This window comes from Borostomias antarcticus (genome assembly GCF_949987555.1).
Source record: "Borostomias antarcticus genome assembly, chromosome: 17".
NCBI lineage: Eukaryota > Metazoa > Chordata > Actinopteri > Stomiiformes > Stomiidae > Borostomias > Borostomias antarcticus.
In genome coordinates, this window is record NC_140250.1 from 2,557,045 (window position 1) to 2,569,905 (window position 12,861).

Genomic DNA, 12,861 nt, shown 5'->3' on the forward strand with positions numbered 1-12,861 from the left:
AGCCAACTCAGGGTCTGAGATGTGGGGACGGTGGCGTGGATAGTGGCGTGGTGGCGAGACTCCGCCCCCCTCAGGTCAGAGGTTGTGGGGGGCAGGTCAGAGGTTGTGGGGGGCAGGTCAGTGATTGCCAGGCCATCCTCATGCACCCCTCATTGGAGACCAAGATGGATGGATGGATGGATGGATGGATGAAAGAAAGAAAGAAAGAAAGAAAGAAAGAAAGAAAGAAAGAAAGAAAGAAAGAAAGAAAGAAAGAAAGAAGGATGGATGGATGGATGGATGGAAGAAAGAAAGAAAGAAAGAAAGAAAGAAAGAAAGAAAGAAAGAAAGAAAGAAAGAAAGAAAGAAAGAAAGAAAGAAAGAAAGAAAGAAAGAAAGAAAGAAAGAAAGAAAGAAAGAAGGAAGGAAGTAAAGAAGGAAGGATGGATGGATGGAAGGAAGGAAAGAAGGAAGGATGGAAGGAAGGATGGAAGGAAGGAAGGAAGGAAGGAAGGAAGGAAGGAAGGAAGGAAGGAAGGAAGGAAAAAAGAAAGGAAGGAAGGAAAGAAGGATGGAAGGAAGGAAGGAAGGAAGGAAGGAAAGAAAGGAAGGATGGAAAGAAGGAAGGAAGGAAGGAAGGAAGGAAGGAAGGAAGGAAGGAAGGAAGGAAAGAAAGAAAGAAAGAAAGGAAGGATGGAAGGAAAGATGGATGGAAGGAAGGAAAGATGGATGGAAGGAAGGAAAGATAGAAGGAATGAATGATGGATATGAATGCTACCACAGTAGTCATAAAAGGGTGCCTGTACAGAGAGCCTGCACGTGTCGCCAAATTCAAATCCCAACTGACACTGTGAGCATCCTCTCATTCACTTCAATGGAAAGGCATGCTGGCTTCAGACAGCTCTCTCTCAAAACGTATAAAGGTCACAGCCTAGATATTGACACCGTAGGAATCCTGAGAAAATGCTGAACATTTTAGGCTATGATATGTCCGTGTAGCTTAAAAACTGTAGGCATGGCGACGAGTTAGAAAAAGGGTAAAAATGCAAAATTAGCAGCTCAAAAGGTGGGACCATACATTTCAATGGAGAGTGCAGTTGCCGAACAAATCGTCATACAGCGAAAACTATAAGTCACACGGCTTAGATACTTACATTGTACGAATCAGCACAGTTATGGGAATGTTTCGATATATAATATGTGTATGAGATGTTAAAACTGTAGGCATAGCGACAAGTTAGAAAAAGAGTAAAAATGCAAAATTAGCAGCTCAAAAGCTAGAGTGCGTTGCCATACGTTTCAATGAGGAGCGCAGTTGCCGAACAAATCGTCATACAGCGAAAACTATAAGTCACACTGCTTAGATATTTACATCGTACGAATCAGCACAGTTGTGTGAACATTTTGATGTATAATATGTGTGTGAGCTTTCAAAACTGTAGGAGTGCCAGCAGTTTACAAAATGTGTGAATATTTTCAAAGCAACTGCTGCCACCACTCTAAAAACAAAGTTTCTGAACATTCCAAAAGCAGTTTCAAGCAATTTCAATGGGACAAAAAATTGTTTTAAAAGTTAAATTTCTTAAAAACTATAACAAATATCAAAAATCTGAATGGATCCGTTCAAGAGCTAAACATTATGAACATTTTAAAGTTTGAATGAAGTTTCTAGGACAAAGTATGAAGAACTAGTTAAGGTTCAAAAAAGTGGGGAGAATAATAAGAAAGAAAGAAAGAAAGAAAGAAAGAAAGAAAGAAAGAAAGAAAGAAAGAAAGAAAGAAAGAAAGAAAGAAATAGTGGGAATATCACAAGTTGGGCTAGCTTCTGCAAGCTAGCCCACCTAATAAAAGGCTAAAAACAAAAACACCGACCTAAGCATCAACACACAATACATAGCCTAAGTACAAAATGAGAGCACATAGGCACATATACCATTATAAAATCACATAAAACCACATCAGGGGGATCCAAACGCTAGAGTTTTGAGTTTTAAGTTTTGAGCCTATAAAGGAATCAATGGAAGGGGCAGATTTGATAGAGAACGGGATGCTATTCCCCAGTCTACGGGCTGCAACAGCAAAGGCGCGGCTTCCCCTGAAACAAGCACATGGTCTGAAATAGCCTATAGAGATTTCAGAAACGTTATCTCTCCCTCTCTGTCTCTTAGAACCTCTCTCTCTCTCTCTCTCTCTCCCTCTCTCTCTCTTTTACAGTAGACACACATAGGCTACACAGAGAGAAAGTTCTTAAAATCAATTTATGTGTGGGAAATAGTTCAAATATCACTTAAAGGTGACCCGCACCGTCAGTGGAAAGACAACTGCGGAGTGTTTGGGCGGAATAATATTTGTTTAGTCAGCGATTATTAACCATTTCGCTGGCAGCTGCATGAAGGACTTTCGGGTCGTTGTGAGGTAAACGTCACACGACAGGACATGACAATTCTGCATGGGTTGTAGAAACTGGAAGCAGAAACAACGGACTCACTAAAGAATTCAACGATCGTAAGCAGAAGATCCCTGCTTTCGTGTGAGGGTGCACAGACCGCAAAATATTTATTATTTTTACGTAGTAGCCTAGTTGACAGATACATTTCACTCTGTGTATAGTCTATTCGTGATGCACAATGTCCTCTTCGACTGTGATAAAAGTTTATTGCGCTCTCCAAGTGTAGTCCGCACGGAGCGGAGCGCAATATGGGCGCGTGACAGGTCCGGTGCGCTCGCGGAGTTTATGATACCCGGAGGAGAAACGGTGATTCATCTGATCCCCAAAAAATGACAACCAGTGTGGAGCAAGAGCCGCTGGCAGTTGCCAGTCGTCGGTACAGACGAGAGCTCTCCGTTGAGGACCAGCATGAGCCAGCCATGAAGGGGACGCTCACCAGGAATAGGAGAATGGGTGAGTTACTTTTGACACTGCACTGTACAAGACTTGACTCACAGGCTACGCAATTTTCTGTTTATTAGTTAAGTAAGAATCCATCTTTTGGTTCTGATGTCAGTGTTGCTGTCAGTACCCAACCTCTTTAGTGTAGGACACTATGAAAACAGAGCTACAGATGCCTCGGTCTTTTCTGTGTGTGTGTGTGTGTGTGTGTGTGTGTGTGTGTGTGTGTGTGTGTGTGTGTGTGTGTGTGTGTGTGTGTGTGTGTGTGTGTGCGTGCGCGTGCAATTATCACACTCAGGAAACGGGGATAAAGAACAGGGACACCCTTGTTTCCTGCACTTGTCATAATAAACTCAAAGTGACCAGAAAACCATTAGAATATTTGGAATTCTAAGTGTCACAAGTCCCACACAAGTAACTTGAATAGAACAAATGTAGACATCTAACATATTGATGTCACATTAATTTTGTGCGAGGTGTCATTCATACTTCATATTATATGGCGTGTGTATTACAGATCGCACTATCTCCAGAGAAGCAGGGAGCGGAAGGAGGGGAACTCAGTCTACGTTGGAAGACAGTTTCCCTACAGGTAACTTAACTTGACCAACCCTCTCCAGAAATATGACACCGTTCCGTTAAAACGGTGAATTCCGTGTTGCTTGTATCATCAGACTCCCTTCCATAGCAAGATTCTAGAACCGAGCATTGAATTGGATGAAGGTTCCAAGTTCCAACCACATTCTAAAGAGGAGGCTTGGAAAGTCAGGGGAGTATGGCTTTGGCAGTTGCAGTGAAGTTATGGTTTAAACTCCTACCATGAATTCTGTGCTTTAGCTGTTGGGTGATATTCCATACAGTGTTGCCATTATAAACATGTTGTATTAATTATATGGGTTCAGGGTAGGAGAACTGTTTTGAGTTTGGAGTAAGTTTATAATTTTATCATTTCTGCCAACGATTTGTTTACTTTGAACGTCAGTGTCTCATTTTGAAACCTGAAATGTTATCCATGAGAGGTGAGATTGGGTCACATGATAATAACACAAACTGTGTGTTTCATTCCGGTTCCACAAAAGGAAATGCTTTCATACATCATTTAGTGCTTTGATTTTGATCACACACTCAGATATTTTGGTAAAGTTCACTTTCAAGCCCTTATGAACGCTAATGTTGGCCTACATCTGTTCTCCACCCTCCATGGGAAATCACGTGAGAGATAGAGAGAGAGAGAGGGAGAGAGAGAGGGAGAGAGAGAGGGATGAATTTAACAGGTTTATACCTTGGACCTGAGAAAGGGCTGCTCTCCAGTCATTTATTAATCTTTTCTCTTTGTCACAATGTGTCACCAGACCTATAAAGAGTCTAAAATAGCTACCAGTTATGAGAGAGAGAGAGAGAGAGAGAGAGAGAGTGAGGACTCCTTACTTGAAGTCAACAACTTGTGTGAACAACTGACAAAATGTTCCATGTTTAATGCCAAGTACTGTTTCACTTCAATGGCGTGAAGTACCTGTGACAGGCAGTTCTACCTGTTCTCTGTCTGAGATCATTATGGCCTGTGATGATCGTCATAGTAACTGTGGAATGTGGAACGTCCTTCAGTGAGGGATGTTTTTTTATGAGGAAGTGTCATGATCTGATTGGATTACCTGAGTTCTCCTGTTACCATCACTATTACACTGAGCAGTGTTCAGATCTGGTGGATCACTTGGTGAGCTAGCACAGACAAATATGCACAACATGTATACACACATATATACACACATGTAAACAACCCCAAATGAAACACACATCAAAATGATACTTCAAAATATATATCAATGTGAATGCATGATCACCATAACATAATCACATACATCACATGCACTTCCATACATGTTATACAACAGCATAAGAAAATATAGCACCATTATAACAACATTAAAGCCAGCTAGAATGGGTTTTGACCGCCATGTTTGCTTTATAACATGTCATGGGACTTCCTGTACCAGCGCTGCCCATGCTTCTGGCGATGGTGGAGGGGCCGGACAGACTTCCTGCTGACGAGAGCTCACAGGAAGTGCTGAGAGGGAAACTCCGCGTCCTGGAGGCCGAGAGCGCCGAGGTCACAGCCCTCTTCACGGTACCCTAACCACTAACCTTTGACCTCTTAGTCTATATATATAAACGTTTTTCGTCTTTGACCCTGTAGCTTGGCAACGCCCACGTTTTTGGGTTCAGCTCCTGCAGGGAGCAGCCGTGATTCTGGCTGCCATCGTTTTAACAGGCCTGTTGTTTTCCACTGCCGTTCCCCAGGAACTCTCAGCCCAACTCCTCTCCATCAACAGTGAAGAAAGCGTCATGTTCGTCACGTTCAAAACATTCGAGGAAATATGGAAGTTCACCACTTACTTTTCCATGGGTATGTTGTCTGTTTTACAGGCTCAGATTATTAGAGATTAGGGTCAATCCAGGAAACCTTCCTTTATGAGTCTGGGGCAACAGATTGACCCACACTGTAGAATTTCCATTGTCTGTGATTAGCTTTAATAATCTAAATCCAATAAATATTCTCTATTAGTGGAATTAATAACTTGGGCAAAAAAGTGTCTTATGGACATTGGTTGCCAGGTTTCATGTACCAGTGTACGGGGAACCCACTGTAAACCAATATATTGAAATTTATTGAAGAGACATACTGTACTGTGCTGGTTGCCAGGTTTCCTGGGCCAGTGCATGGAGAACCTACTGATGGACCAGGAGTTCTGGCTGGATTCTCTGGACCTGGAGGACATGGGTATAGAGATCTCCATCCAGGAAGAGACACTCAACCTCATGTACATTGGCATCCTAATGCAGGAGGGTAGGGAACACACACACACACACACACACACATTATGTTAACACACTTGCACTCTAGCACAGTCACACACACACACACACACACACACACACACGCGCACACACACACACACACACACACACACACACACATATATATGTTAAAACATGCTCGCATGCGCACACACACACGCGCACACACACACACACACACACACACACACACACAAACACACCCAAAACATACAGAAATGTTACTGTAGTGGCACTTTATTTGATAAAGCAACACACTCCTCCTCAAATGAGCACAGGAAGTGCTGCTGACACGGACGACGTGCACGTCTTCTAAACCCCGCTGTCCTTTATGTCTTCCTGCATGTCCCTCGCCAGGCTCGTTCTTCGCCAGCTGTGGCGCCAACCAGATGTTCGACAGCTCCACCTCTGGCAGCGACCTGTACCTGGAGCAGGGCGACATAGCCCTGTTCGAGCCCCCCTTCATGGGGTCTGGCTGGTCCGTGCTGTCCCTCGGAGACGGGGCCCGGGGGACCAAGCCCAAACCGTCCCTGGAGCCCGTCGTCCCCTTCTACCAGTGAGTCCGTACGGGATATTATTGCCTCCGCGCTCGGCGACCGCCGGGGCGGGGGGATATATTTTCAGTCGCACATGTTTGTCCGTTCTTTCGTTCATCCGTTCGTTCATCCGTTCATTCATTCGTTCGTTCGTTCATTCGTTCATTCGTTCATTCGATTGTTTGTTCATTCGTTGGTTTGTTCATTTGTCGTTCGTTTGTTTTTGAGCAGAATTACACAAAAATTACCAGAGCAATTTTCACAAAACTCAGTGGAGGGGTGTAGCATGAGCTAACATGGAACCCATTCAATTTTGGAAGGATCCGAATCACTGGGCGGATAAATGGATTAAAAGAAAACCAGATTTGCCCATACTTGGACTATTTCCCTTCACTTCATCTTTACGTCTTCTGCCAGGCTTACCGTACTGTCCGGGTAGATGGTTGAGTAGCCGTAGTAATCTGTAGTCCTAGAATCGAATCCTGATGAAGATTTTTTTTTTTTTTTTTTAAATAACGTTGGCTCTTCGTTACAATGAGGAGTCAAATCAGCTTTATATAGATAGATATCAGCTTTATTTGTTTGCTGTTTAAGCAAATATTATCCTATCTTTCTATGGAACAACTGACATGAACGTTATTTAATTGCACTCCCTACATCATGGACACAGACATAGTCATCCATGATCGGATGGGATAAGTAGATGTGGATGATACTGATAGACTGCTAGACGACGGATAGTATGGTAAATTGCCAGTTTGGGAACCTTTAAATGTCTAGCTGAGGACCTAGGACTGGAATGAGGAACTGATTAGCACTGATTAGATACTGTTAGGACAAGCGATTACAAGAATTCCAATGTACTTCTACCTGTACTGGTTACACATGGCTAATACACTTTTATTCTATTCTGTTCTAAAACAAAAATAATATCTGATTCTCATTCACTATTAAGAAGAATTACATTTTCTTAGCCTGTGGTAAGCTATTACATATTCAACCATTTCAACTGAGTTACACCAACAAAATGCAGTCATGCGTGGAGACCTGTGCTCTCCAAATAGCCTTTCTGGTTCTTTATCTTTCACGAAGTGCAGACTGCAGACAGAGTGTACGTTCTGATGGTTTCTGCCTTGTACCCCTACCCACAGGTGGTTCCTCAAGTCAATTCCAGAGAACATCTTAGTCGGAAGCGGCAAGCCTGCCTGTGACTTCCCCTTCCAGTTTGGTAAGGAAAGAGTCTGTCGGCGTACAGATCGACAGGCGTAGGGGGGAATTTGTCTCTCATATTATAGAATTGGGATTCTGGTTCTAGAACTTCCGCCCAAGGGGAATTCTAGAACCCTGACCAACTTCTGGCTAAAATTGAAACTCTGTATTCTCGGTTCTCTTGCCCCCGCGCTCAGCCAAGGGTTCCTGCGTTGCCACCGCCGAGTACGACGCCGAGGGGCCCGACGAGCTCAGCCTGGAGGCTGGCGATCGCATCGTCATCGTGGGACTGCTGGTGTCCTGCTTCGATTGGTTCACAGGGAAGCTGGAAGGGACAGAGGAGGTGGGCCTGGTCAAGACTAGCCTGGTCAAACCGGACCAAACCATTTGTGAGTAAGTGAACGGTATTTTTCTTGGATTATGATTTCAGTGTAACGGTCACAGTCTCTTGATCCTAGACCTGGTTAGCAGAGTGTCAAGTGGCCCGGTTCGGTCTCGAAGACGCTCTAACCACTGTGCATGTTTTTAGGTCGTCCAGCATCTTCCTGGACAAGGAGGAGAGGCTGTTTTTCAGTCAGAAAGAGGAGCAGCTCATAGAAGATACAATTTCTCTGCTGAAGAAAACCTCCCAGAATGACGTGGGATCTGTCTACAAACTGGGTGAGACAAAATGGTGTTATCAGAATAGCATGCAAAACATGCATCTTGTTTGTTTGTGTCTGTGGCGCAATGTTATGGTTGAGATGAATGTCCTATAATATATCATCCATGGCTTAAGTGCTTGAATGATTTCCAGATCTGATCGACGAAGAGGATTCTCCAGAGGAACCAACTCAAAGTAAGCTTATAAGACTATCTTCTCCTGACATGTGAACCCAGTATTGAGACATCTCCAAGAAACTATGTCATCACTCTCTCTCTGTCTCTCTCTGTCTCTCTCTCTCTCTCTCTCTCCCTCTCTCTCTCTATCTTCATGTCAACATAGTAATTATCTTATGTGATTATTCACAGATGCTTCCTCTGGCACCATGGAGTCTCACCAGCGGGCCGAGCTGAGGAAAAAGATCCAGATGATTCTAACTGAGGGGAAGAAGACGCGCAAGGTTCCGCGATCCACTGTGACCTCAAACGGAACACTGGGGAACCCAGACGAGAACTGTGAGATTCTAGAACCCGGGGCCCCCCACTTCACTGTCCACCCGGTGGTAGAAGGCGGTAACAGCAACCACGAGAGCGTGCTCCCTCTTCTGTCTTTCCTGGACGGCAATGACTACAAACCGGAATTCGGCGCCCTCTACGGATTCACCCCGGAAGTGCTGGCCACCACCTTCAACGGCCAATCGGACACGGACGAGCTGGTGGCGTATTTGGGCGTGGCCAGGGAAACGGCGAGGAAAAAGAGGCTCCATTGGTCACAGAGCCGGCTGTGCTTCCTGTTGGGGAAGCTGTGCGCCGGGAGGTCCAAGTTTTCTCAGGCCAGAGTTTATTTGGAGGAAGCCCTTAGCGTCCCCAGAGATGGGTTTACCGACATGCTACTGCTGGTTAGCATCTACGCTAACCTAGTGGTTATATACCTCAAGCAGAAAAACATGGAGAAGTTCTTTGCCCTGTCCGAGCGCCTCGCCGCCTTGCTCATGGGCATCCCGGACTGCGTCTCTCGCGTGGAGAAAGATCCGGAGGCGCTCAGGTACGTCTTGAAGAAAGCCGTGCTGGCGCACAACAAAATGGCCGAAGCCCGGGCCTGCTTTCTGCTGGCCAAGCTACACTGGAGGCGGGGCGAAGGGGCCAGCGCGGTCCCCTTCGTGGAGAGGCTCCTGGTTCTCTCCACGGAGCCCCCGGGGACGCCGGGCGTGACGCCCAGCCACAGCTACCTGAGCCTGGGGAGGCTGTACAGCGACCTCAGCCTCCCCCGCCTGGGCGCGAGCTCCGCCGGGAGGGCCCGCCTGCACCCCTCGGCCGGGCTGGCCGACTGCCTCGGCGGCGTGGCGTTGCTGCTGGAGAATGCCGGCGGGGCCGGGGAGAGGGAGGCCATTCCGGCTCAGGCGGCGCCGTACTTGCACCGCGCGCTCTCGTTCGCCGAGGGAACCGGAGGGGAGGATCTGGCGCTGAGCCAGGCGCTCACTCTCGGCCTGTCCCAGCTGTTCCAGAGACACGGCATGCTGGGAAGGGCGGCGGGTTGCATGCACGCGCTCGTCGACCGCGCCTCCTCCTTGGGCTCCGCCGTCGGCGGCCAGGAGCTCGGCGGCGCCCTCATCTGGCTGGGCTGGCTCCACGTCGCCGGCGGCCGGCCCGAGGTGGCGCTGGACGTTCTGGACGCGGTGCTGGCCGCCGCGCCGGAGCACTGCACCACGCCGCGCGAGGGCCTGGTCCTCAACATGCGCGGCGTGGCCCTGCGGCGCGCCGGGGACCTCCGGAGGGCGGCGGAGAGCTACCAGGCCGCCATCGACGTCTGCGAGGAGTTCGAGGACTTGCCCAACAGGGCGGTGGCGCAGGCCAACCTGGGGCTGCTGTGCCTAGGGGCCGGGGCGCGCCGCCTGGCGGAGAGGCACCTGACCGAGGCGGCGGGGCTGTTCTCGGAGCTGGAGGGGGAGGGGCACGAGGTGAACTTCGCCGCAGTGCTGCTGGAGCTTGGCCGGTTCTACGTGAGGCAGGGTCAGGTGGAGAGGGGGAAGATCTACTACGAGTGGGCCCTGCTGGTCGCCATCAAGTCCGACCACGCCGACGGTAAGCGAGGGCGCGGCGGCGCCTTTCGATGGCACTGCACAGACAGGCGGACAGACAAACACACACACACGCACGCACACACACACACACACACACACACACACACACACAGTACACACACAAAAATAGCACTGCATTTAATTGCACTGCCTACATCATGGACACAGACATACTGTAGTCATCCATGATCGGATGGGATAAGTAGATGTGGATGATACTGATAGACTGCTACACGATGGTTAGTATAGTAATTTGCCAGTTTGGGAACTCTTGAATAGTAGCTAGGACTGGAATGAGCACTGATAAGATAAGAAGATAAGATAAGAAGATAAGATAAGGATAAGATAAGATAAGGATAAGATAAGGATAAGATAAGAAGATAAGATAAGGATAAGATAAGAAGATAAGATAAGATAAGGATAAGATAAGATAAGATAAGATGAGGATAAGATAAGATAAGGATAAGATAAGAAGATAAGATAAGGACAAGCGATTACAAGAATTCCAGTGTATCTGTACCCGTACTTGTTACACCTGGCTGATAAACTTTTCTATTATATTCAATGCATACACGCATTACACATACAAACATACCCACTCTCACTCACTCTCTCTCTCTCTCTCTCTCTCTCCCATTCTCTATTTCACACACACATGCATGTGCACACACACACACACACGCACACACGCACACACACACACACACACACACACACACACACACAGTCTTCCCCTACCCTTCATCAGCTGAAACAACAGGTTTGAGGTTTTTCTTGGACCTTGACATCCAGACGTATATTGGTATTATAGCCACAGAGAGGCATTCCCAGGGTAACCCAAGGTTAATTTCCGGTGTATACATTCAGAGATACGATATAACGATATATATGTCTCCATCAAGAGGGACATGAAAAATACACAGTGAAAAGAATGTCAGTTGTATATTACATGCGCGACTCTGACTGTGTATTTATGTACAGTATGTTGAATGAATCTTGCCCTGAGGATCTGTAGATGAACATACAGTAGTATATGTAGAAAGTATATTTGAGTTACAGCACATGCTCTGCTGTGTCAGTTAGGCCAGTTCAAACCAGTTAACCCTTAGGCTGCCTCACACAGCCACAGATCTCCACACTTCGTTCACGCTGGGCCAGCGCTGGAGAAAGGTCTAGCTGGACCAATCAGGTTCATTCTTTAAACAAATCACAATCGGCTTCAGCAGAGCGATTGCTTGTTTTTTGCTGTTTCACATAGTCTGGATTGAATCTGATTGGGCAGACAACAGATTTCGCCCGCACTGATTGGGCAATAATATACTTCTTTTTTTTCCCCGCTGAGTCAGACTAACCCTTAGTGACCAGTGACTCTACCAGGGGTGTCAAACATACGGCCCGCGGGCCAAAACCGGCCCGCCAGATGGTTCAAACCGGCCCACGAGACGACGTCCAAAATTTAAAAAAAGGAACAGATATTCCAAATTTGTCCAGCAGAGGTCGCACTGACATAACGAGAGATCCGGAAATAAACAGCACGTGACAGCAACGCGCCCAGAATGCGCCATCTGGCAATCTTGCCTTATCGTTATTAAGCTCTTGTTGTCAAAATTACCCACGGTTGCACCGTCATTACCAAAATGTCTTTGTCAAAAAGAGAAAAGTTGACACAGAGTGCAGAGTTTTCCAAGAAAAATGGACTGATTCTTATTTATTCACAGAAGTGAAAGGGAAACCTGTGTGCTTGGTGTGTAATCAGCAAGTTTCAGTGCTCAAGGAATATAATATTCGACGCCACTATGAGACTCATCATGGTGAAAAATACAACCATTTGCGAGGACAACTGAGAATAGAGAAGATAAATGAATTGTTAGTGGGTCTGAAGAAACAGCAGTCTGTTTTTACCCGTAGCCGAGAGGTCAGTGATGCAGCGGTGAAAGCTAGCTACCTTATTGCTAACGAAATAGCGTTATGATCCAAGCCATTTTCTGAGGGCGAGTTCGTGAAAACATGCATGCTGAAGGCTGCAGAAATCGTGTGCCCTGAAAAGCGACAGGCCTTTGCCAACATTAGCCTAACGAGGAACACTGTCGCAGATAGAATTTCAGATCTCTCGGCAGACTTGGACAGCCAAATGAATCACAAAGTCAAGTCATTTGTTGCATTTTCGGTTGCAATTGATGAGAGCACTCTGAAGAATACAGTTCTGTTAAAAATAACATTTACTGTGGTAATGTAATATTTAAAGACCATGAACATTGTGCAGTATAATATCAGTCAGCAGCTTCAGCACAAAATAGTTTGGTCTGGTGTAACTCTATTGCTCATGCACTGCTATCACTTTTATGGGTTTTTGAAATGTACAAATTTAATACATTTACAAGGCAGGGTGATAACGTTCTTCATAGCTCCCACTTTAGTTTGTGCATAGTGTGGTGAGTCAGTTCAGGTGGTCAGATGTGAAAATGTATCTACTGTACATTAAAATAAAAAAGTTGTTTTAATCAAAGTGAAATGCCATTTTTTCAGTTCCATAGGCCTATCTGTGAATACATGTTTTGTGCCTTTGTAGATCCACTGTGATCTGTGAGTTATAATGCACATAGGCTAAATGATAAATTAAGGCATAATATTGAAATATTGAAAAACGAAGGTAAAGATTTGGAGTTGA

At 46.1% G+C, this 12,861-nt stretch overlaps 1 protein-coding gene across 3 annotated transcripts in view; it reads left to right on the forward strand.

Annotated features, from left to right (window-relative positions):
• Positions 1–2,315: 2,315 nt before the first annotated feature.
• The window catches only part of sh3tc1 (SH3 domain and tetratricopeptide repeats 1), a 14,377-nt gene continuing 3,831 nt past the window's right edge, over positions 2,316–12,861 (forward strand). The window contains exons 1-11 of one of the 3 annotated variants that reach the window (XM_084451498.1): positions 2,316–2,881; positions 3,387–3,461; positions 4,864–4,994; positions 5,168–5,273; positions 5,571–5,648; positions 6,083–6,281; positions 7,413–7,489; positions 7,668–7,863; positions 8,000–8,130; positions 8,267–8,308; positions 8,482–10,194. In XM_084451498.1, coding sequence (XP_084307624.1) covers positions 2,758–2,881; positions 3,387–3,461; positions 4,864–4,994; positions 5,168–5,273; positions 5,571–5,648; positions 6,083–6,281; positions 7,413–7,489; positions 7,668–7,863; positions 8,000–8,130; positions 8,267–8,308; positions 8,482–10,194 — 2,872 coding nt within the window. In that variant the 5' untranslated portion in view covers positions 2,316–2,757. Of the gene's footprint in view, positions 2,882–3,386; positions 3,462–4,863; positions 4,995–5,167; positions 5,274–5,570; positions 5,715–6,082; positions 6,282–7,412; positions 7,490–7,667; positions 7,864–7,999; positions 8,131–8,266; positions 8,309–8,481; positions 10,195–12,861 lie in introns of those variants that run through there. The other 2 variants (XM_084451497.1, XM_084451499.1) reach the window with 2 other exon arrangements.